This window comes from Clarias gariepinus, chromosome 22 (genome assembly GCF_024256425.1).
Source record: "Clarias gariepinus isolate MV-2021 ecotype Netherlands chromosome 22, CGAR_prim_01v2, whole genome shotgun sequence".
Taxonomy (NCBI): Eukaryota; Metazoa; Chordata; class Actinopteri; order Siluriformes; family Clariidae; genus Clarias; species Clarias gariepinus.
Window position 1 is genome coordinate 3,446,692 of NC_071121.1, and position 27,345 is coordinate 3,474,036.

The following is a 27,345-nucleotide window of genomic DNA, read 5'->3' on the forward strand; positions in this document are numbered from 1 at the left end:
CCTTTTGTACATGTGCAAATTCAAAAGTGGTAAAAATATCATGTAAATTAGGGTTATCTTTGCCCTAAACAAAGATATTCATACTTACAACCAGAAGAAAAAAGAAAAAGATTGTCCTCCTCATCCTGTAGCTTGTATATTACCTGTGCGCTACTGTATGTGTGTGTACAGTATGTGTATTATATAGAGGCTCTATGTCCAGACCATTTTTGGGGGCGTGGCCATGAAGATGTGCAAAGAATAAAGGTAACTGTCTGTTTGGGATCCTGCACTGTAATTCAGCATGCTACGATTGTCTAGCTGCCCAGGCAGATGGAGAGACTCAGGTGCATGATGTATCTGTGTTATTCTTGAGTTTGTACTTTACACTGTGAAATCCACTCCAGGTACTTCTGACTAAAAGAACTACCAGCAGGGAATCATGTCCCTCTTATCTTTCTAAAATGATCAGAAATGTTTTCTACAATTATCTGTTTCTCTATCTCATCCAGAATAAACTCCAAGATCGTAACCAGCCTGTTGTCTTAGTGGCACACTCCTCTGCTGCTTCCCTTGTACTAGCTTCTTTTTAGAAAGCAGAACGAGACATTGTCAGTTGTAGGCTGATGACACTTTTCGTCTAACCTAGCACATTAGTATACAAAAACAAAAAAGACCAAAAGCTATGGATCACATGCAAAAGTACATACCTGATAGATATCTTCAGGTAATGAGCATGTCACATTTCAGTAGGATTAATGAATGCCGCCTTCTGTATTGTCTTGATATGCACCTTCGATGACTCCAGTGCATGTTGTCCAGCTTTAGCCTCTAATAAGGTGTTTTGATTTATTTTCAAACTGTATGATTTCCCAAATTTGTAAATATAAGCGATGTATTGACCAATCACCAGGGTGACAACCAACCCATGCAGGTCAATCTCTATCGTGTAATTCTCTCTTCAATGTCATAGGAGTTCTCAACACAGAATCTTCTTCCTGTATTTACTTTTTTGTTCTTGCTGCAGACACATCTGGCCAATAAGCGTTAAGAACAAGCTTACATAGTTTATAGTCATGCCTTTCAATTCACTAGGATTTTTTTACTGGGTAAAAATAAACCTGAATCAAGTGAAAAATGTTACAAGTTAACAAACTCATGACGTGATTCAGATCAGAGCAAATAAACTAGCGTGTAAATGAACGTGTAGTGACTAAGCATTGGTTTGGATGACTATTATTATCATCCACTGGCTTACATGTAAAATGTAAAGTAGCAGGAACTTCAGTTCGTTGGAACACTTCACTTGTGTTTATGCTGAGCAAGACATATTTTCTACACCCATGAGTTACAGTGAAAAATATTTGCTGACAGAAAAAATGTCGATGCGTTAGAAATAATGAGTAACAATTGACAGGTGTGGCACACTACTGCTTTCAGTTTTGCAACAATTTAAATTTATTGATCAATGTTAGTTTGATGGCCAGATCAAAGAGTTTACATGTTTTGCTGATGATTGCTATGATAATCCAGTTGGTTGCTAGGGTGTTGCTTGATTCTTTATGTACTACACCATGACAAGTTTTATGTGCATACTGAGGTTTGGTTTGCATACTTGAAATGAACACATTTTTCATTTAATATAACTATGAACTGGTAAAATATGCATTGTGTTTTTAAAGGTTTATTTGAATCTTTGGCATAGCAAGGTGGTAATGTATACGCACAATACCATACTCCAGACTGTGTTAATATTCAGTAGAAAGCACAAGTACTATAAAAAGAAATATTGTAAATTAATTGTCATCACTAAGAACTTAAAGCAAGTCACATTACTAAATATGAATCATATGTCAGGGCTCTGTGGGGACCAAACTATCACGTCCAGGACACTTTGTTTTTCTTTATGCTAAGATTAGTTCTTAATAGCATTGTTCATACAGTATGTTTGGAGTTGTTGTTCTGCTGCAGAATAAATAAATAAAAAATCAGAATAAATCTCAATTCCCTTGCTTGGTGGGTTTCCTCCGGGTACTCCAGTTCCCCCCCCATTACCCTGAATACAATATAAAGCGGTATAGAAGATGAGTGAGTGTTTCCATTTAAGTCATTTAGCCTTGTTTCAACATTGAAGGTATGGAGGTATGCATGATGTCTCTTTCATCTGCTGGCTTCCTTATTAGTATTTGACTTCCTTATTAGCTGAACACTGTGTGTATGGTCCTTAACATTGCCTGTTTCTTTGTCAATAGCTTGAACAGCACATCTTGAAACCCCAGTCTGTTTTGAAATCGTTGCCTGGAAGAGAGCTTGCTAATGAAGTTTATCTACCTTGTATCTTGTTGGTCAGGACCTATGATACTGTATGAACTTCCTTTCACAGCCTCACCTTAATAACAGAGTTTAGCTGTTCCTCAACCAGTTTTGAGCCTCCCACACAGCTGTTTCTGTTTCAGTTTATGACTGTATTTCAACCTACAATATACAAATTGATGATCCTGCTCAGTACAGTATAAGCGGTTAATCATACATGTGACTCTGATTCCATAAAATGCCTGATCCAAAGATGCCAGCATGGCAGTAGTATGCAGCGGCCGCTTCGGATCCAAACTGGTGCTACTTTTGTTTATTTTATGCTGTAGCCAGTCTGTACACGATATATGAATATCTTTGTTTTCCTAAGGACATGGCTCAGCAACAGAGTTTCAGAGGCTACCAGACAGCTAGACAGGTTAGCCTTGTTTTGTGTCGAAAGAAATAAGCTTGGGTGGTAAGACTTGAAGAAGTGGCTTACATGTTTACATCAACACTGGTGTAAGAACTCTGTGCTGGGTTTCTAGCTATTGCTCATCACTAGTAGAGTTTGTGACTGTTAAATGTAGACTTTTTTATTTACCATGGGAATTCACCACCTTTTCATTATCAGAGTGTACATTCATCCAAATGCTACTGCTAAGGAAGTGTTTAGTGAACTAGAGAAGACATGCAGGAAGCAGGAGGGTAAAGAGAAACCTGATGGACTGTTTATTGTTGCTATTTATTTATTGTGACCATGAAAATCTCAAGTCAGTGGGGAGAACATTCTGGATCTTGTTTATACAAACATCCCCGGCTCATATCTGGCAGTGACCCGTCCCCACCTGGGTTACTCAGACCACATCTCTGTCATGCTAATTCCAAAATACAGACCACTCGGCAGGTGCTCAAAACTGTTCTGAAGCAGGGGAAACCTGGCCAGCAGGAGCCACCTCTACCCTTCGGGACTGTTTTGAGAACACTGACTGGAACACGTTCAGGGGAGCTGCAACTTACAGTGACTTCACCAACATGGAGGAGTACATGTCATAAGTGACCAGCTACAGGAACATTAGGTCTCACTGCCCTCTATTGAAGACACCACACTCAGCAAAGCAACCAGCATTGTGGCCGATCTGACACACACATCATACTTACTCTTTACCCTCCTGCTTTTTGCACAATATTTATTACCTGGACTTAATAATATTATACAGGTAACTCTGGACTTCTTGTAATTCCCAGAATTTCAAAATATACAAAAGGGGGCAGGGCTTTTTCATATTTAGCTCCAAAACTTTGGAATAGCCTTCCAGACAGTGTTCGCGGCTCAGACACAGTTTCCCAGTTTAAAAGTAGACTCAAGACGCATCTCTTTAATCTGGCATACGCGTAACTCATCCCACAACTTCATACTTCAGTACACCTATCCTGAATGGCAACTACGCTAATTCTCTTCATCTGTTCTGTACTTTTTTTACCCATCCCAAGGCATCTTGAGATTGTACCAGCTTCAGTAGACAAAGGCCAACCCTGTGAGGATCCTGAGGCATCCAGAGAAGGACCAGCTCCAGCTGAATTCTGCTTTATTATGGTTGGAGCTACACATCCTGCTCCTGTGCTCCCAGTGATCCAGACCCCATCTGCCCTCTGCACCTACTGACTCGTCCCTGTGTTGAACTGGACTTCATGTTGATTTAAAGAATTTCTGTTATATTGAACTTTCAGCTGCATAACACAGATGATGTTATATCATCTCTATCTGTTATCACCCAAATGAGGATGGGTTCCCTGTTGAGTCTGGTTCCTCTCAAGGCCATCTCAGGGAGTTTTTCCTCGCCACTGTCGCCGTCACCCTTGGCTTGCTCATCAGAGACATTTCATTTATTTATCTCATTATTATCTAGACACATTTTTCTCACACATACACAATTTATTATTATTATTATTTATTTTTATTTTTTTTATGAATCTCTTTTATTTTTGTGAAGCTGCTTTGAGACAATGACCATTGTTAAAAGTGCTATATAAATAAAATTGAATTGAATTGAATTGTTCAATCTTCGCTGCTAGTGACAAGAAATGTTTACTGTTCTCATCTCACAAACGTATTGGATTGTGTTATGTCATTTTGCTTGTTCTGTTGTTTGCAAATTGTACGTGAACATTATGTAGTCTTTTTGTGTAGTACTTATTTTTCTTAAATATATGCTTTTAATCTGTTTATTCTTAGCTAGTCAGCTACTTAGGCGTCTTAGTGAGCTAGTTAGTTTTTTTGTTAATTTACAGGACGTTGTATGTACAGTAGGACCTTGGTCCTTTTTCGTTTTACTGTGTACTGTACTGTACTGTATATGGTTGAAATGACAATAAAAGCCTTCTTGACTTGACTTGACCTGAAGTATAAGAATTGATGCTGGTTTGAAGCAAAGGAGTAGTCACAAAAAATATAAAATAAACAATTGAAATATATATTTCAATAAGCATTTTTACTTTACAGCATCTCTTCACACCTGCCTAATACTTTTGCACAGTACTGTATATGTTACAGTTATATTCAGCTACACAGTAATGGTTCTTTAAACAGCAGAACAAATGGATAATATTCTCCAGGTAATCTTCATCCATCTATATGATAACTGTGATATTATGCTCCCAGTCTTCTGTACATACTAAGCTTAACTATACATTGTCTTCATGTCTACTGTAAATCTGATTATGGGTGTGTGTTAATGCACACATTCTGTTACATTCTAACTTCTAGAAAAACCTCAGTCACAGAGACTTATATGGTTAAAGCTCCACATAAACTATCATAACCCTGATTTTAAGAGAGATTTTAAAGGACTGGAATGTTGGTTAGAAAATTAATTATTTATTCCACTAAACAATTTACCACTTAACCTTTTCAACTCTAAGGAGATTTTAAAAACATAATAACATGTTTTTTTTTTTTGTTTTTGTTTTTTTACACAAGCGTAATACAAAGGATATGGGTGTTATGTTTTATTCGGTGATGAATGATCTCTAGACACTCCTTCCTAAAGAGAAAACATGACAAGTGATACTAGGAAGTTTCAATCCAGCCCTAAATACCTAAACTGTAACCATTCATGACAACTTATGTAAATATTTACCAGAGTAGGTGAGGATAAAAAAAACACACATTCGAACACTTTATTATTCAACAGTATGCCAGATGATTTTTTTTAAATTAGAAACACATTAAGCACATACTGTAATATTTAGATATCAGTTATGCCTTATAGCCTGTAACTAGTGGCTTTAGAAATTTGGCAAATGCATTTCTTACTTTTCCTGAGCTTTTTAAAATGAATCCTATCCATTAAGTAATGAAGGGTGAGGTGTGTAACATGATGACACATTTACTGACTACAGTTCAACATGGGAAAATAATCAGGATTAACGCCTTATATAGACCATGTAGCACTCAAAGGTCAAAACTGTGGAAAATAAATACAGAGAAGCATGCACCCAAACAGGAACAGCGAATGACTTATACAAACAGAAACAAAGTAAAAAAAAAAGAGCGCATTCACACCACCACTTCTTCAGGACTCTATCAGAGCCAAACCACACTGAATTATGAATTATACTGTAGCATTTAAACAAACGAACGAGAAAAAAAAAAAATTAAAGGGTCTAGGAAAAAAAAAAACACTACTAATGTTTTATGCCGGAAACCTATTTATGTCTCTTATTTAATGGGTTGGCAAGAATAAAGTACATTCACTGTATGTGGTTATCCTTTTATGTTGTGTTCATGAGTTTATGTTGAATTATTGTTTTTATCATGTGATGTCATAATTATGACAAGATTGTTGGTATAAACACCATTAATATGTATTTGTGGAGACTTTCAGAAAAGTTTTATTGGCAGGAATTGAAGCAATATAATAAAATAACAAGAAAAAAACATCTGGACAATTAATATTGAATTATTATATTGCATAATTTAACATTTTTATTTATTATTATTATTTTTTTTTTTACAAAAGTGTTATTCTAAGTTGTGGTACATCACAAAAACCAGTGTCAATTTTAGGGAAAAATGATAAAATTAACAAGGACAATCTACTAACTAGAGAAGTAAAACTAAACTTTTAGAGAACTACATTTTATAAAATACACAACAGGCAAATATCTTCCCAAACTTCCTCAAAGAAAATAAGAAGTCACTCCCCTAAAACAGAAAGCACAACATATTTGTGATATTTGTGATATATTTATAATATAGCAGTATGATATTTACAAAATCTAGGCAGCTGGCAAAAAAACAAGGTTGAGTTCATAACAATAAACCAGAAAAACCAGCAAATCATGCAATCAATGTCCGTTGAGAAAAGACAATTCAAAGCTGAACACACTGGTTTTTATCACGGGGAAATACTGTCGGCCAAAGATGACATGACCTTAATGCAGAACACCCAACACAAAGGCTGATGGAGCGGGAGCTGAAGCACAGCAGGCAGGTTCAGAATCGTGCCTGGAATGGACGGACCTGCATAGACTGGAAACACACACACAGTGGAATTAATGTTCACAGTTCACAGCCGTAACATGACTCTCAGATGCAATCATACAAGACTGAAATCCTCAGTCAGACATAAGGAGTGAAGGTCAGATGCAAATATATATAAGAAAAACACACAGCAGTGTCACAGTGTCTGTTTAGTGTTTATTAGAAGCACAGCTTATTTCTGCATATCATAAGGAACATGTTGTGCTAAACAAGGGACAGAACATCTGGTTTCACATTATACTATAAAGTAAATAACAGCACCAACATTACTAACACCAGTATAAGATTTATTCACTACATTTAGTTTTAACATTACCACCATAAATCTTACTTTAAAAGTGCAATTCATAATTTATTAATTTTTAATGTTTGCTTTATTTCAATTGCACTGCAAGTAATTAAAAAAATAAAATAATAATAATAATAATAATAAAATATAGGACATTGACAGAACACATTCTGGAGTTTAAGGAGGTTCTGGTTTTCATTTTCCTGAGGTTGAGAACAGATGTTTTAGATTTTAACACCCCTCAGTCCATGCTAAATTTTTCCTACTGTACTGTACCAGCTCTTTCCTTCTTGTTTCCTGTCACTATGTTTCAGTTCCTGAATAAATTAAGAGAATCAGATGTAGAAGATAAAGACGAAATGAATATGTTCCTTTACAACTTGGTGCATCCCAGACCAGGGATAGATGCGCATATTGCAGATTGTATAGGATATTGCACATGACAAATTTTTTTAAAATTTGCACATTTGTTAGGCCTGTTACTGCAAAGACAGTTTCCCCTTTTCCCATTGCTAGTGTGTGTTAATATTACATATATCTCCCTGAACAGTGCTGATAGTCTGTCACTCAGTTGTGTAGTAAAAAAATTATGTATATCTGGCTTATTTATTTTCCTAGTGGTTTTCACACCTGCTGAATTTGTAAAAACACCAATAGAGGAATTTATGGAAATTAGCATTTGTCAAACAATTGTCAAAAAAGTTGCCCATAGAAATTTACATACATACATACATACATACAAACATATACAAAAGTACATTAAATGTTATAAAGATAGAAACATGGCCAAAGACACACATTAAACAAAGATTGTAGGAAAACAGCTACTAATGTTAGTCAAATTTCCAAATAGTTTAATGACTTGCACTTTTAAAACTTTTATAAGACTATAGCTTTAATAACTTGCCAGAAAATGTATTCACAATTTTTATTAGTTTTTGTTAAACTCAATGCCTTTTTGTCTTTTATTCAGAAGATAAATTGTTGTGGCTGTTGTACTGATGAGGCTGTACAGTATAACATATTGTCCATAAAAACATAGATATTTAAAGGAGAAGTGCTATAAAAAGATCCAATAGAAAAGTAAATAATAATCTTTAAAAAAAAATTACAACTTCATGTTCTTCTCTTTTAGTCCTTGCTGACAGATCATATCCAGTGTGCAGAACTTTGGTCCCAAGTTCTGCAGAAAGTCCAGATTATCTTCTGTGCTGTAAACAGATAACTGGTCCAGTGTCACAACTTCATTATTGGTTTCTTCAGCACCGTAATCATGTGGGTAACATTCAGGGAAGTCCTGCTGCTCCACAGAAAGATTATAAAGCTTCTGTAGTAATGAATCATCAGGAGAACAGATAATTAACATAACAAACTTGAAGAGATTTATCAGTTTTGAATTCAACAAGAAACTGCTAATAGTTAGGGGTAAATGAGCTTACAAGAGTAAGGAAAGGACAGTAATTTGTTAAACTAGTCTCCAGTGCTCATTTAAGCTGAGCTGTCTACAAATGTCTTTAATTTTAGACTTTAATACCAGTTATGTTTGATTTAATACAGGATATGCAGTATATGCAATGAAGATACTTATTTATTGCATGCACAAGAGCTAAACAATAGGAAAACTTTCTTTTTATTGTTCACACTTTTTAGTGTTCCTTATTTTTTTTTTCTTTCTTCAGTGTAAATCTATACCTATCATGCACCTACAGGTGTACCTTTCCATGGTGTATAAAATATGTCAGATTAAATTCTTATCCAACGCAGTAACACAAACGTAATCAGCTCGTGATTGGTCACTTTCAAACCAAATTATTTGCCTAATAGTTTGATTCTCTTTTAACTATTTTAACTAATATTCAAACAATCTATTTCTGCAATCCATCATAATGTTAGTTTGACACTTTATTTTCTTTAATTTAATTCCCTTAGAAATGAGGCAAGTAACACTAACAAAGTACAAAAATTCTGAACTTGAGTAAAATTAGAGATGCCCTAGGGGTAATTACTAAAAGCAGAAGTCTTCCATTTGCATTTCTACTTGAGAAAAAGTACAAAAGCACTTACATAAAAATATGGCTGAGCTTGTATAAGATCACTGTAGACTTTAAGTCGAAGTATAAGTCTCTCTTTTTCTCTCTCTCTCTCTCTCTCTCTCTACCTACCTACCTAATGATTTTAAACATCTGCTACATGAAAATCACGAAATTATGTATAATAGTCAGGAGGTTGTCATATTACCACTAAAATTCTACACACCATTGTGGTTATGTAACACAAGGCCATGCAGAAATGTAAAAAGTAAAAAGTACAGAAATCTGTAGAAGGCATCAACCTCTGGTGAGTACAGAATATATATATATATATATATATATATATATATATATATATATATATATATATATATATATAAAATCCTGTTTTTATTTTCATTGTATAAATTTAATTTAATTTTAATTTAATAAATTTAATTTAATAAAAACACACAATTTTAAATTTACTATTAGAGCTATTGTTATAAGAAATTCTAACCACTGCCGCCTCCTAAACAATTAGAGACCACTGCAACTTTAACAAACAGCAGATATGCATACAGATGTGGCCACTAAGGATGCACATTTTTCTTGATGAAGGCCACAATTTGTCTTGCCAGTGCTGCCAGATCCCGCAAGCACCATTTTAGAATTTAAATAACTATGCTTCACAGAATATGCACCATATAATGCATGGAAGGACTTGATCTAAAAGCCAGACCAAGTACAACAAAGAATTGTGTATAATAAGTTAATAACTTATATTGTTGCCAATGCTGAAGCAAACATAAATTTTATATTGTTTTACAATAGATCTTTTATGATAAATGTATGCATATGCGCTTTAAATTATGTTCATAATAAAGAAATAAGATGTCTTAAATCATGCTTTAAAATTCATAATAAAAAGTTTGTTGTGTAGCTTTTGTAATGTCTTAACAGGGACAAAACAATAAAAGACATGGCAATGCCTCAATTTAAATTGTCTTTAAAATATTTTTATTTTCTGATAGTAGGCTATCTGATAGTGTTAACTATGGGAATGCCATGATTTATAAATATCTCAAAAACAACATCTGAAACAAAAACAATCAATATGTTCAAGTAAATATTATTATATGCACATAACAATCTTTCCCTGAGAAAATAACTTGTTCCATGCATCCACACGTTGCGCTTCGGGCGTTTTATAATAGAAATGATCATGCTTTTTGAGTCCAGCACCAAATTATTACAGTACTTCATCTATTATTTGACCACAGCCGGAAATAATGGCTGGAATGTGGTTGTAAATTTATGACTAAAACTCGCAACGTGTTATATATATATATATATATATATATATATATATATATATATATATATATATATATATATAAATAAGTTTTTAGAATAAATCATGAATTAAAATTTGCAGTGGTGCACCGTATAATAAACTGAAAAGATAAACATAAAAAGAAGAAAGACATTATTAGCTACCTAATTAATTTTAAATATTTTAAATATTTATCAACAACATTAGTAAATAATATAGTACTGCAGAGTAGAAAAACATTATAATGAATGGGGGAGTTTAGTAATTCAGTTACTGTAGTTTTTTTTTTTTAAGGTTTTATTTTTTGCAACCATACAATAACGTTCCCAGAACATTGCAGGATGGTCATTTTTAAAATAAACTAAAGTACCTTAAACAAAACATTCCCTAGTGGTTATTTTAACGTTTTTTGCAACCATAAAATAACATTCTTTACAGAAAAACCGCGTTAGCATAATTTAAAAATTACATGAGCAATTCCTTTTAGGCCTGATGGTACACTTTATGGTAATTTACCCTATGTGAAAATGTTAAGACCCCCATTTAGAATATTTGCATGATTCGCAAGAATCTAAATTGTCAACAACCCATTCTCACTTTTCACATCACCATGACATACAGTATATAGCCTAGATAAACACAGTCCATCTTTACTCTCAAGACATCATGACAATGAAGTCCACTGGAAGTTCCAGTCTAAAATCTGTTGGTGTAAACGTAACATTGAGCACCTTCAGGAGACGTTTATAAAGAACAAATATCACACGAACGCAATTCTCGCAAAATTAATCAGTAGGTTACTCACCCATGTAGTATCAATCAATCAATCAATCAAAATTTATTTATATAGCGCCCTACAACAACCAAAAGGTGCCCAGGGCGCTTTCCAGTATAAAAACAAAAAACATAAAACACAACAATCAAAAACAGGACAATATGCATAAAAACAGCTATCAAATTATTAGCTACATATCAAAAGCAAGTCTAAAAAGATGTGTCTTCAACTGCAATTTAAAAGCACTGAGCTCAGTGATACTTCGAAGCTGTCCCGGTAGTGCGTTCCACAGTTTTGGGCCCTGAACAGCAAATGACCGACCTCCAAACTTTTTATAATTAAACTTGGGTATGACCAAAGTGGTATATTGAGAAGAGCGCAAAGTCCTGGCTGGGTGGTGGACCATTATCAACTCCGCGAGGTAAACAGGGGCCAGACCATTGATGGCCTTAAATACAAACATCAGGATCTTAAATTCCACCCTAAACCGCACTGGAAGCCAGTGGAGCGAGCGGAGGACTGGACTGATGTGAGAGCGTTTAGAGGTGTTGGAAAGAAGACGTGCTGCAGCATTCTGTACCAGTTGAAGCCGATTGAGCAGTGATTGACTGAGTCCAGAGTAGAGGGCATTACAAAAGTCAATCCGCGAGCTGATGAAGGCATGAACAGCTTTTTCAAGATCAGCTCGGGTCAAAATTGATTTGACCTTACTGAGAAGCCTTAGCTGGTAAAAACTTGCCTTCACAACTGCACTTATCTGTTTATCAAAAAACATGCCACTGTCAAAAATAACACCCAGGTTGCGCACTACCGGAACAAACCGAGGTGTTAAAGGACCAAAACTGGGAGAACTGCTAGCTGAATCCGGAGTAAACAAAATGTACTCAGTCTTTTCTTCATTCAGGTGCAAGAAATTATGAGAAAGCCATTTTCTGATGTCAAAAATACAATTATAAAGAGAGTCCAATGCAGAACAATTACTCAGAACCACAGGAAGGTAGATCTGAAGATCGTCTGCATAGAAATGAAAACGGACATTGTGATTGGAAATGAGTTGACCCAATGGCAGCATATAAAGTGAAAACAGAATAGGACCAAGAATAGATCCTTGAGGGACACCAGATGACAAAGGAGCAACTGAAGAGGAAAGGTCATTTAGCATAACTGAAAAAGTTCTGTTTGTGAGATATGATGAAAACCATTTGAGAACCATGCCCTGTAATCCAATAGTGTGTTGAAGTCGAGAGATAAGAATGGCATGATCTACAGTATCAAATGCAGCGGTCAGATGTAATAACACCAAAACCACAGAATTTTTTCTGTCCAGGGCTCCAAGAATGTCATTATGGACCCTAAGTAGTGCAGATTCCGTGCTATGCCGAGACCTGAAACCAGACTGAAATTTATCAGCAATAGCATGCAATTGGAGATAAGACTGAAGCTGGGTAACAACAAGCTTCTCCAACAGCTTAGCCAGGAAAGGCAAATGAGATATAGGACGAAAATTGGACAATATAGAAGGGTCAAGGTTTGGTTTCTTTAACAGTGGTCGAACAATGGCATGCTTGAGGGCAGTTGGAACTGTGCCCGAACTAAGACAACTGTTTATAAAGGCCACAAGGCTGGGGCCCATGATGTCAATAGCTTCCTTCATTATCCTCACCGGAACAGCGTCAAGAGGGCAGGTGGTGATCTTCAATTCATGGACAGCTTTTTTAAGGTCCACAAGAGTAACTGCCTCAAAGTTCTCCAGCACACATTGTGCTTCTTGTGAAAATATGACAACAACAGGGACTTGTGTGATGGCTTGCCTGACAGACAAAACCTTGTCCAAAAAGTACTGTTTGAATGCATCACAGGAGTGCTCAGATATATTATTCAAACCAGTAAACACCGGATTTATCACAGAGTTAATAGTGTTGAATAAAATTCCAGGGCGATGACTATTACTGTTGATGAGAGTAGAGAGATACTGTCCTTTAGCTTCCCTCACAGCTCTGTGATAGGTGAAAAGACTATCTCTAAACATTTCCAGTGACACCTGCAACCTATCCTTCTTCCATTTACACTCAGCCTGTCTACACCGACGCCTAAGGGCTCGTGTTGTATCATTGAGCCAGGGGTCTGAAGAGCTTTTGTTTATTTCCTTATAAGGGGACACAGAGTCCATAATCTGGGAACAAATGGTGTGGAAGGAGGAAAGGAAAAGTTCAGGACACGGAGAAAATGTCAAGTCAGCAGCCGAGCAAAAATCAGAGGCAGTTAAGGCAGTAACAAAGTCATTAACTGTAGAAGAGTTAATGATTCGCCGACGTTTGGGGGCAGTGATTATAGGTGCAGATGGAACAGCACATATATCAAACCGTATAAGAGAGTGATCAGATACGGGAAAATCCAGAACCTCACAATTTTTCACTATCACCCCACGCGAGATGATAAGATCAAGGCTATGACCTAACCTATGAGTCGGGCCGGATATGGACTGGGTCAGGTCCAATGAATGGAGAAGTGCATTAAAATCATTTCCAAATTTATCAGAGGGGCAACAAACATGAATGTTAAAATCACCACAAATTAAAATATTGTCAAACTTTGGCATGAACTCTGACAAAAACTCTGAAAATTCATTAAAAAAGTCCTTATTTAATTTGGGCGGCCGGTAGATTACTGCACATAAAATAGGACAGGGCAATGTGAGCACAAAAACTTGAAACTCAAAACTAGAGAACCCTCTAGTGGACAACTGGCGACACTTCAGTAACTGACTGTATATTGTGGCTATCCCTCCGCCCCTACCCGTTTGTCGCGGGGTGTTGAAGTAAAGATAGTCAGAGGGGAGACGTTCCGAAAAGGCACTAACGTCACCTGGACAAAGCCAGGTTTCAGTGAGAAAAAACAAGTCCAGATTATGAGAAGCAATGACATCATTGAGGGCAAATGTTTTGTTATTGAGCGATCTAGTGTTATAAAGTGCCATACGGAACGTAGCCAGGTTAAGAGGTGCTAGCGATGTCACTCGAGGTATTGGACAGAGATTTCCCTGGACGCAGCCCCGGAAGACTGCTCTTTTGTAGCGAAGACAAACAAATGGAACACCGGTGTTAGGGCCAACCATCCGAAGCCACCGGTAACATTCCCGCGATCGTCACGCACTGTCAGGCTCCAGTCGATCTCCACACCTCAGTGGCGGAAAATCCAAGTGAGTCCTCAGTCTAACATGTAATCCACCTCTCTGTCCGCGTCTTCTACGGCGCGTTCTGCCTATTAGCAGATAGACAGGGCGTCTTAGAAAAGGAGAGATTGGTGTCATCAATGGCGGTGGTAGTTTAAAGGACTGGGCACTTGAAAATCCAATTGATGCAAAACGCAATTCCAACAGCGTAGTCCGATCATAAACTATAATAGGTGAAACAACATCTAAAACAAACAATAAATAACAAAGTAACAAGTGGCAAGCCAAACATAGCCATCTTTTCATCACGCAGATGACAAATTATACACTGAAGAGATACATCTCCAACAAGAAAAGAAAATTTTTTTCACTGATGAAATTATGGTGATTATAATAGAAACTGCTGCCCATACATTAAGGAAAATGTCGGTATTCATCGACAATGACCCGAAGCACACTGCTGCAAGGAAAGTGATCTCTACAGAAGGAATTAACTGGGTGAAGACACTCACAGAATCCCCTGACATGAATCCCATTGAGATGGTGTGGGATGCTCTGAAAGACTATATTTAAAAGAAAGCAAAACCGACTGCGAATTCAGGTTTAATTGCTGCCATCAACAAATTCTGGTTGAGATACTTACAGACGAGGCATGTGATAAATACACAAATAGGTTGTTTAAAGTTCTTCCAGTTGTGGATAAAAAGCAGGGTGGACACACTGGAATGTAACTAAAAACTGCATTTATGACCCAATGAGAAAGAAATAAAAGCTTTGAGATAATATATTTGTTGTATGTTGTGTTTATTTGATTAAACTAAAAATCATTTTAAAAATTTGTAATTAAAATAACCATTTTGTTCATTGGATTAAACTACGACATTTGTATTTTTGTTTATTCGATGTTTTGCTGGGCAAATAAGTTTTAGGCAGAGACGTCAGCTCGGTCTTGTTAATTCGTTTTAAAACCCCCAATTCACCACCAGCGAAACTGGTTTTACTCACACCTATCACAAATAAAAGGTGAGAAGCCATAAAAAATAGCTCTTGTAATCCACTAAAGAAATGCTCTATTTTTTCTATGTATAAAAACAATTAAAATCAGGTCTTTAAACAGGTTTAAGATTAGGTTTAAGGAATTTTGTTTTTACATTCAAGCAGTTTTTGTTCTGTTGGGTGCATGGGTGTGCAAAAAAAAAAAAAAAAAAAAAAAAGATCTGAATGGAGACGCTGACCTAAATCTTGCATGTCAATGGAGCTCTTCTGGGTTGCCACAATATCATTTCAATTCAAAGAGATTGGCAAAGCTGGCTCCACTTTGTTTATGTCATGTCAGTATTTACAATGACACTTATTTGCATTGAGTTTATCATGTAGCACTTGTACAGCAAGCGAGTTTTTACATGCAGCAAGTTTTCATAACAAAATCAATACTACTACTAATACTAAAAAATGCACAGCCTACTAATTCCTACTACTACTAGGCGAATAATCTGCCTCCATCTTACCCTATCCTCTGCATCCTCTTCTCTCACACCAACTAACTTCATGTCCTCTCTCACTGCATCCACAAATCCTCTTTGGTCTTCCTTTAGACCTCCTGCCTGGCAGTTCCAACCTCAGCATCCTTCTACGAATATGCTCACAATCTCCCCTATGAACATGTCCAACTACTACTACTACTACTAATAATAATAATGAATGGCGAATGCACAGGCTAAGAAGAATCATTATTGATACATAAGAAAAAGAGCAGAAAATTAGGAATAATAAATAGATATATCAGTATTTACAGTTTGAGCTTGACATGTTTATGAGCTCTGTCGCTTGCTGTCAATAAGCTCCTAAGAGAGATTAACACATTATCGACATACCTGAGATTAAAACATGACTGCCACCTACAGGTAAAGTACATCATGTGCCTGAAAACTTTACAGCCGGCTGCGCACTGCCGCAGCAGCTCGTGCAATCCCTTACCTCGAGACGCATTTTTAATGGAAACATCTGTACGTATATACAGTATACAAAAGAGAGCAAGGATTTACCCTTCCAATGTGTTCTTGCATGTTCCAGTCTGACACAGGCCTAAAGGATCTGGTGAATCCACCCTGAAAAAGTGCAAATACAAATCAGAATAGGAAAAGAAAATGGAAATGCCATTTGAAAATACTGAAAAGCTGAAACCCAAAGATGTTTTAAATGTAAATCAATTTACCCTTGTGCTGTTATATGTACTATTCCTGTTTTTAGTCCAGCCCTGATGGAACACAAAACACAAAACAATGTAGTAAACATCATGTTTTTTTTTGGTTTAGTTTTTTTACAAACACTACATATTCGTGTATTTAACGTTTATCATTTAAACAGATATCACTACAGTATCTGATGAGCAAGTTACATTTGCCAGTAACTGGTTCCACTCGACAGATGATAGATCATCTTTAATATTTACAAAACACTTGATCAATACCGCCCTACGTTCTAAGTTCTGCACACACCTATGAGACGCGCACAAACACATACGGTACAAACTCTCTGCACACACACAGTTTTTTTGGACAGTTTTAAATACACCACCTTAAATTAAACATGTTAAAGTATAAACGCAGAAAGATGGAAACGCGCCAAAACTTGCGGTGAATTATGATGAACCGTACTTTCGGCCACCGCGCGAAACCGCTTAGGTGAGATAGGGGTATTAGATATAAAACAAACTCAACTAGGAACCCGTATAAACTGTACAAGGGAGAGCATGAAACCATTTAAAGACTGTAACCGTCATTTGTTTAAATAAATGTAACAGATCATATTAAGTCAGGTATTAAGTCACACATTAGTTTTGTAGGTGTGCAGTAGCACTTCACACATGAAAGATTTTTAGATCAATTCGATTTTGGCAACAATTTGTTGACAAATATCGCGTATTTTAAAAGGCACTGTATAAACTACACTTGTTGCACACAAAACACTTAAACACACATATACAGTATGAAACAGTCACACATACATGTACTACTGTAAGTATACTGTATACTTCATATACAATATATATGAAATGCGCACACACACACTTATACACGTGCACAAAGAGACACAAACTCTGCATCCAGACACCTATGACACACAGACATACACAAAACCGTAGTATATGATACATAATTCTCAGTGTAAACAGAAGTCATTTCAGTGTAAATAAACTTGCCGCTTCATTCTCCCTGATTGCTAGTAGCGTTTTTTTCACAGTTCACTTACAAGGCGTTGTTAATGTAGTGTGTTTAGAACTTTCCAAAAAAAACAAAAAAAAAACTGTGTGTTCGCGAAGAGTTTGTGTGTTTGTGCACATCTCATAGGTGTGTGTGCACACATTTCACAAGTGTAATGATAATGGTAAATAATATATGAAAGTCAGTATGTGACTGTTTCATGTTTGTGTGCATGAGCGAATTTTGATTTAAGCCCTTTATGGTGCCTTATAACTAAGTTTTATTTATAGACATTGTCTTTTTAATAAAAATGTACTCCTGATGACAAAAAAGGTGGAAAATTTATAGGTGGCTTGCTCATCAGGGACAATCTTATCATTTTGATTCATACACACTCACATTTTATACAAACTTAAATATTTCTTTTGATTGTGTAAAGCTGCTTTGCGACAATGTCGATTGTTAAAAGCGCTATACAAATAAAATTGAATTGAATTGAAAACCATAGGAACTGAAACCTTTAACCTTATAGCCTAAAATGCTGAACTGACCCAGTTGATCTTAATTTTGGATAAAGAAGAAAAATGATAAAAGAAGAAAAAGATTTAACTAACAATGTAAGAGGGCTTGCTAATGGGGCCTAGATGCAAGAGCATTATTAAATATGATTTTACTGTATTATGGCACCCATCTGTATATCTGTCTGTACAGAGAGCAGAGACGTAGTACTCACCCTAACACTTTCTCTCTTCAGGTTTGCTAAATGATCAGCACTGTTGGGATAAAACCGTGGCTCAAACTATAAGAAGAATGAAAAAAGAAGAATTTAATAAGTTAATTCAATGTGGAAAAGGATGGGTGAGATTAATTAGGATAAAGAAGTATATGGTACAGGAGGGAATAGAGTAACAAAATAACATTTGAGAACACATACAGTAGGTTGCGAAAATATTCACACCCCATGAATTTTTTCACATTTTGTCACGTTACAACCACAAACATAAATGCATTTTATTGGGATTTTATGTGATACACAATGTGGCACATAATTGTTAAGTAAAAGGAAATCAATAAATGTTTTTTTTTAATATTTTACAAATAAATATCTGTAAAGTTTTCCATGCATTTGTTTTCAGCCACCCAAGTCCCACCCACTTTTCATTGCAATTACAACTGAACGTCCTTTAGGCTACTGTATGTCTCTACCAGCTATGCAGTGTGAAATTTTTGCCCATTCTTCTCTTGTACTTTAAATAACGCAAGCTTAGTCAAACTTTATGGAGCGCGTCTGTAAATATAAATTTAAAAATCTTTTCACAGATTCTCAATTAGATTTACTGGGTCATTCTAACAAATGAATATGCTTTCTTCTAAACCATTCCATTCTCCATAGGTTTAGAGTTGTTTTCCTGGTGGAAGGTGAACCTGCGCCCCAGTCCCAAGTCCTATGCACACTTTTCATCGACTCTGACCAGCTTCCCTGTTCTAACTGTGTTGGTTTACTGCAAAAATTCCAATAAAATACATTTATTTTTTTTTATTTTTTTTTTGTAATGTGACAAAATGTGGAAAAGTTCAAGGGGTATGAATACTTTTGCAAGCCACAGTAGTAGGCTAGGGCAGGGATGTTAGTTAAAGGTAGGCCAAGGTAGCCTTATGTGTGAAAAAACCTAGAAGAGGATAGAATAGGGTAATGTCTAATAAAATAGAGTAGAATATTGTGGATTAGGACAGGGTACTGTAGGTTAAAAATTATGGAGTGTGAATAAAAAAGTAAATATAGAAATAAAATAATAAATAATAATAAAATAATAATAAAATAATAATAAAAATGTGGAAAATCTAAAATAGATAAATAAAGAAATGTGACACAAAAATAAATAAATTAAGAAATGTGGAAATTCAGAAATAAATAAATCCTAAAATATGTAAATAAACAAAAGTAGGAATATATTTAACAATTTCCAGGGCTTATTGTATTTACGTATTTATTTATTTCTATATTTACTTATTTATTCACACATTTATTGATTTATAATTATGTCATGTTTAGTCCTTTATAAGAAAAAAATGAAGGGTAACAATTAAATATTCAGCAATGATTTATGATTACATATTATGCACATGTATTAAAAATATGGAAAATATGCAATACATACCTTTATCATTTCAGGCATCAAGCCTTGATAAATGCCATTTGGGCTCTGTATGAATTATAGAGCAAACAAAAAATATAATAATGTATGATGTTAAGTTCAAGAGGAGCAATTTACTTATTCATCTGTAAAAAATGCTTTAACACTGAACCCTACAGGCTGAGCTCTCTGGCTCTCAGATTCTGCACAGTCACACATAAAACTCATACAAAAATACAATTATGTATTATGAAATCTTTGTAGCTTCTGCCATCTTGTGGCGATTGCTTTAATACAGTAGAGAGAGAAGGTTGGAGTTATTTTGCCAGCCAGTCTAAAATGCGCTGTATGTTCTTATGCTGATGCACATACAGTACTGTACCACAGCAGTTAGTTGAGACATTTCATTAGTCCCTCAGTTAAAAGGCTACGGAAATCCCTCTCTAAAGAAATGTAAGTTAAATCCACTTTTTGTATAAACACTCTAATAACACTCCCTTACATGTTTCAAAGCAGCTTAAATGTTTTGCAGTTGTTAACTTGGTCCCAAAAGACGAGTCGATAATTTGGTGGAATTGGAGCAGACATTAAGATCAGATTTAAAAATCAACAAATTCAGTGAAATCAACAAATTGAATCAACAAATTCAGTGAAATGGCTCCAACAAATAGGGTGGGAAATAGTGGTCAAAAGTGCTTATTTAATCATCATAATAAGCAGAAAAACAAATGTGCTTTTATGTGTTTTGTAGTGTGGCACCCATCTGTATATCTGTCTGTACAGAGAGCAAAGATGTCGTACACACCTGACCACTTCCTCTCCTAAGGTTTGCAAAATGATCAGCACTGCTGGGATAAATCCATTCCTCAATCTAAAGAAGAAGGAAGAAAGAAGAATTTAGTGAGTTAATAAAATGTACAAAAGGATGACTAAGATTAATTAGGATAAAGAAGTATATGGTACAGGATGAAATACCCCTGTGGGAAAAAAATACACTTCAGTGCATTACAAATATATTGAAATCCTCGATAGTATATTGCAAATATACTAACAAAAAATTGTACCATCAGTTAATATATAAAAAGTATACTAATGTCATGCTTTTACCAAATTTTGAAATAAACTTAAAACATATTTCAAAATAGTTGTATTATACTACACTTTCCAAAAATATATTATATGAAAATATACTTTAAGTGAAAAGTTGGTCTAATTTCCAAAGTATACTTTGTTTTTTAAATTAATTTTTGGTATATTTAAAAAAAAATATGCTTGAAATAATCATTGTAAAATAAAGAGAAAGTATACATAAGAAAACTAATTTTAATATACGGTACTTCATATATTTTCAGGTAAATTTAAATGCACTTGTTCATATGGCAGAAAAGATTGACTAGCTTTCAGTAAGGTTAAGAAAGATACAGTACAAGAGGGAAGAGGGTAGGGTAGGGGTTGATTACAAGCAAATTGATTGGTGAGCTGGCTCGGAGAAAGTTAGATAAACACATCATTGATTATCTCTTTATCCGACCAACAATTCATCTGACCTCAGTGGACACCAGGTGAAAAAACAAAACAGCAAAACAAAGTCTGATTGAGTTACATACCTAATCAATGAACAAGTGTGCTAAATTTATAGGAATTATTACAATCCTGAACATTGTACAGGATGAAACATACAGTAGAATGAAGCATGGTAGAATTATTGTTTAGCAAGATATGGAAGAATAAGTTATTACAGTAAGTTAGGATAGTATACTGTGTAGGTAAAAATGCCAAGTTTTTACATTAAATATTCAGCTATAATAAGTGATGATACACCATGCACCTGCATTAAAAATAAAAGATCTGCAGTACACACCCGTGTCATGTCAGGATTCACATCTTGATAAATTCCATTTTGGCTTTGGTAGAGTTGTGGAGCAGACTAAAAGAGAAATGCACACAGGTAAGTTAAAGTGGAGCAATTGAATTATTTATCTTGAGTCCTCATTACAATGCTGCACTCTATGCTGGGCACACTGGACGCACGGCTTGAATGTATTCCCAAATCTGACCAGTTCATCACCAGTGTTGGGTGTAACATGTTACAAAGTAACATGTTAGAGTACTTGGATTACTTTTTTGCAGTAACGAGTAATCTAACGCGTTGGAGCCGCCATTTACTGTAAGTACTCAGTTATTTAGTTACTTTTTCGAAAATGTAATCAGTTATTCTGACAATTTATGCAATCCGTGAGCCAGACAGCAGTCATTCCCAATCCATTATTGTGTGTGTGTGTAATTCAGCCTTGTACTAGGAGCTAGGAAGTTTTGTAGCTGGCATTAGTCATTAACAAAGTGGTGTGGTGAGTCATGAGTCACCTGTCATCACATTGGCGGAAGCTTGTGCTCACGTTAATGAAAGTAATAAAAGATTGAAACACAACACGGACAGTTCAGAGGCAATTCAAAACGACTTAGAAGCAGTTACTAAGGAGATAAAAGGCTGTTTAAGATGACATAACGGTACTGAATTGTTAGGGGTACTATACAAGCCTACTCTCACCAATGATTAATGCTTTTGTTCTTTGCAGAACAGCAAAACAAAGGAAAGCAGAGGAAGTGGCACTGATTTCCTTGCATTAAATGTGCATTAATGATCTGATCGTTTATACAGTAGATTGTTCCTACCATTAAACAAAATAACTTTTCAGGTAAAAAGTGAGGTATAACTTTAGACATGTATATAACTTATAATTAACTTAACCTCAAACAGTTATATTTCTGGCAGCTTAAATGCTTTACAGTGTGTGTGTGTGTGTGTGTGTGTGTGTGTACCACAATGTGCAGTTTAAAAAAAATTAACATTCTTATTAAATGCTTTGAGCATGTCGGTGCATATGTACCTTATTATTTTAGCGTCCACGTAAACAGTTGGAATCTCTAATTAAAGCGATTTCCTTTATATTAAAGAAATATTATGTATGTTAAATAAATATTGTAAGTCATGGAAAATGATTGGTATCCATTGCTACATCAGGAGTGGATATGATTTGACACAGATTACATAAAGCATCTGGATGTCAGGCATGGAGCAAAATGAAGGGAAGTCCTAGCAGCTACAAGAAAAGTCTTTATAGAAAATGTAGAAATCACATGATCTTTGAGGAAATGGGCATAAAATAAGATTATTGAGTCCAATAATGACTGGAAAGATCCTGGTATTACTAGAAAAGTCCTTAGGCCCAGCCATGTATCAGGTCAAAGAGCAGACAAAGGAGCAATATAGTCCTATAGCGATCTGCTTTCTTACTGTACATTTTCAACATGATGCCTGAATAGAACAAAAGACTAAGATACCTGTTACTAACTATTAACAAACAGGCCGACCATCATCTTGTTTGTTCCCTTTGCTCCCAGTTGTGTAAAATGTTTTATATAAATTCAGTTACTTATACATTTTTGGTCCCACAGACAACAGTAGTTGATGTACGGACCCCAGCAATTAGTTTAGCCTTGTTTGCAACAAGAACATTTTATCTAGTTTACGGATTGAGTAGATATGGTCAGTTACAGTGATAGCCTGAATAAACCACGCATTTAACCTCTCCACCCATGCTCTCCTATATATTTATTGTTTAAGCTGAAATGCAAAATGATGGCACAAAAAGCAAAGTAATAAAAAAAGTTAAAAAAAAGATTAGTAAAAATATAATATGTATACAATAGGCATATATCCATGAGCCAAATGAATTAATATTTTATTCATTGTAAACACACCTTGCAGTCTGAAATGCCTCCTTCCTCATTGTATGACATCAGTTTTGGGCTGCCATCAGTACACGCGAACTGCTTGAATTCCTTTTTCTTGCAGTGGAAACTTAAGAAAAGCAGCACTGAAAAACAATTGAAGATCCCTTAATTATCTATACATATTATTATGTAACAAATGCTTTCTTTTTTGCCATTTTGCCCCGTACACCACCACATGAAATCTGAAATGAAACATTCAACATGTGAAGTCTGGAACCCATAGAGTTTCCTGCCTCGACATGCTTTGGCTGGTCTTTACTGCTGCCTTCAGCTGCTGCTTGCTTGTGGGTCTTCCTGTCTTCAGTCTTGTCTTCAGTTAGTGAAATTTGATTGAGAGCAGGTGACTGACTTAGCCGGTGATGAATATGACATTTCTTTGCCTTGAGAAACTCCTTGGTAGATTTCACTGAATCATTATCCATCTGCAATATGAAGCATCATCCTAGAACCTTTGCAGCATTTTGGCTGAATCTTGGCATAAAGTATTCCCTTATACACTATAGAAGTCATCTTTTATCAGCAGTCAGGTCATCAATAAACAGCAGTGCCTCGAAGCCAAACATACTTATGCCGTAACACTGCCTTAACCATGTTTGACAGATGATGTGGTATGCTTTGGGTCATGAGCTTTTCCTTTCTTTCTCCAAACATTTTTATTCTTTTTCATGCTGGTACAAGTTACTTTTAGTTTTATCATTCCAAAGAATCTGTTAAAGGTTTTTTTTTTTTTTTTGGCAAAGTCTACTCTGGCTTTCCTGTAATTGAGCATTATCAGTAATTTGCAACTTGTTCTGAAGTGTTTGACTGTACATTTAAAAAAAAAAAAAAACTTGTTAGGTGAACGCAATAAAATTATGGAAAGAATTTCCACCTAAATCAAATGCCTTAATTTAGCGAGAAATAATTTATTTGACTGACCTAAATGTAAATATGCTGGCTCAACCTGGTGTATTGGAGTTACGGTTAGTTACAGTAATTACCATGGTTTAGTCCAACTACATTTGTACGGGTTAATGTAACATGTGTATATTGTATGATAGGGATTTGAGTTTCTTTATTTAATTGGCTAGTTACAAGTATATTTTTAAATAGTACAATTACATGATTTAATTGTGCTAATTCAAGAAAAAGTTACGCTTATTTGACAGCAATACTGTACTCTAAGAGATGACCGTTTTAATCATAAGAAAATACAAGTTTTTGAAAGTGTTTATATAGTCAGGAATTTAAACATATGTTTATTTAACACATGTGTAAAACATGTTCCTTTGAAAACACAACAAAGAGACATAATGAGGGGCAAGCCTAATTTGCACATTACTGCCCCCCTTTGCTCTGGAGGTGTAAAGCGCAAGTGCTTTGCAAACTAAACCCTTTAGAATTATGTTGTGTTGACATAAATTATTCTAGTAAATTTTAAGTTGTTACATAATGTGCTAAAACTACATGATTTAACACTGTTCAACTTCAAAACATGATTTTATGTAATAGAAGCTACATGTTGTATTAGAATGTATTTGATTGAGCTACAGTAGACGATGTGAAAGGGTTCTTTGTAAGGGTTAACCCCTAGAGGGCGCCTAACGCAGAGTGACTACGTTTTTGTTGTGGTTTCGTTTGAATGGAACTTCATTTCCCATAAGGCACCTCGGTCAGGTGATGAGAGCACTCACCTGAACCGAGGTGACTCATTAGTGTGATTTCTATAAATAGCAGATTTAAGTTCAGTTTAATCATCTAGCATTGGTTGTGGCTGTCGTTGTGTTTTTGCAGTTCTCGTTGTAGGAGTTGTATTAAAGTTGTCTAAAGTGCTCTAGTAAAGTTTTTGTTTCAGTTTTGCTGAAATATAACATTAAAGAGAACAACTTTGCAATCATCTCTGCCTCTGCATTTATGCCACGACATTCTTCTTTACCATGAAAATGATTCTGTAATCATCCACTTTCATTGTCTTCTGTAGGCTTCCAGGCCTTTGCTGTTGCTTAGCATACAGTAGCAGTTTAATTCCCTCTTTAAAAATGTTCCAAACTGACCGGTCACTCCCAATAATTTTTCAAATTTAACATACAGAGCAACCTCCAGGTCTTTCTCTGCTTGATTACTCATGGAGTAATAAGGAAACAGGCCACACTTGACCATATAACTGCTTGCAAGAATTTAGTCCATTATTTATGAGAGGTTTGTGTATGAAAATGGCTGTAATTCCTGGATCAGTAGGGTTAATACCACACTTTTGTCAAACCACTCAGGTTAAGTGTTTTGTGCAAAATGGCAAAAAAAAAAAAAAAAAAAAAATCCAAAATGTACAGACCTGACTGAAATTTTTGAAATCTGTCTGAATGTTTTTCTGCATGAATTTATTATGAAATGTGGCCTGAGTTTCAAAATATATAAAACAAATAATAAAAATATTTCTACTTTTATAAAGCACAGTCTGGTCTTTTATGTCTTTATATAGATGTATAATTTTAATATTTGGTTAAAACTATATGAGTTACTAAGCAATAACTAATAAGTAACAAGAATAAGCACTTCTTGTAACTATAGAATAGACCTTAACAACATTCTGGAGAAAGTTGGGACCTTTATTCCTTAAAGGATTACTTTAGATCATTTCTATTTTTTGGATGTCTGGTGTGAGCAGTTCTCATGAAGCCACTCCACAGCATCTCTGTTGACAGCCACCCCAATATTTTCCTGTAGGATTCATTCATAATCCGGGAATTAAATTTCCCCTTCAATGGCAAGCAGTCCAGGTCCAGAGGAAGCAAAGCATCCTCAAATCATGATGCTCCCTCCACAATACTTCAGTGTTGGGTTAATGTTTTCATGTTGGTACCTAGTTCTATTTTTACGCTATACATAATGCTGTGTGTTCGTTCTTTGTTAACAAAACATTTTCAATTTTTGCACTACATCTGCAATGCTGATTCTATCCCAGCGGGTACCTTAACCTCTTGGACTAGTCGGACTAGGACAACCAGATAATGTGGTTGGTAGTGAAGCTAATCCTGCATGTACAGTACAACTCAATTGGCTACATAAATAACAGCGGAAGAAATCATTAACATGGTTAGCATGGGTCAAAATCTTTCAAAATAAAGCTTATAATGTACGAAATATACAGAGCTATAAGTAAAAAAAAATATGTAATTGTTCAACTGGGAATGCGGTACTAGCAAGCTGAAAAGAGTGTATTGCCACCTATCATAGCAGGGTTGGACATACACGTACTTTGGTCAATAAGTTGATTCCCCTGTCGTGGTTGTATATAACTGTACAGTAGTCAAAAAAGAATGGCCTCGTTGAGCTATAACCATAACTCGACTTAACTATGTATGGAAGACTGACTGTATACACCTTTCACAAAAAATATATATTTATAATAATTTTATAACATATTATAATAATTAAACCTAGCAGGCTAGATAAAACAAATACTTCTTGAAACTTTTTTTTAAAGTAAATTTAAAAGACTTATTTTAGTAGTGTGTAATAAATGTATCTTTATAGCTATAAATGTATCTCTCATGGAAACACTTACAGGCTATTAACAGCAGTGATGCCAGTAGAATTCCTATAGCTGCTCCGTGGAGACTGGTGGATCGAGGACGCGGGCCCAGACATGCGTCTCCTGTTCCACAGTCACATACCACCACTTTTAAGACATCATGTCCTAATACTCCCTGTTGGTCAGCAATCTTCAGTGGAACTGAGTAATTCCCATATGGAAGACGATTCAGACTAATCAATACATTTTCAGACCCTGAGGCAGAAACATAGCAGATAACAAGCCTTAGAGCTGATTAAAATG

At 35.4% G+C, this 27,345-nt stretch overlaps 1 protein-coding gene across 1 annotated transcript in view; it reads right to left on the reverse strand.

The window, feature by feature from the left end:
- Positions 1 to 6,965: 6,965 nt before the first annotated feature.
- Positions 6,966 to 27,345, reverse strand: part of LOC128510441 (cadherin-like protein 26) — a 29,334-nt gene continuing 8,954 nt past the window's right edge. The window contains exons 11-17 of the mRNA XM_053482718.1: positions 27,076 to 27,297; positions 23,489 to 23,614; positions 19,761 to 19,816; positions 18,335 to 18,400; positions 16,614 to 16,655; positions 16,444 to 16,506; positions 6,966 to 8,433 (exon numbers count right to left, since the gene is read on the reverse strand). Of these exons, the coding sequence (XP_053338693.1) occupies positions 8,215 to 8,433; positions 16,444 to 16,506; positions 16,614 to 16,655; positions 18,335 to 18,400; positions 19,761 to 19,816; positions 23,489 to 23,614; positions 27,076 to 27,297 (794 nt within the window). The 3' untranslated portion in view covers positions 6,966 to 8,214. The remainder of the gene's footprint in view (positions 8,434 to 16,443; positions 16,507 to 16,613; positions 16,656 to 18,334; positions 18,401 to 19,760; positions 19,817 to 23,488; positions 23,615 to 27,075; positions 27,298 to 27,345) is intronic.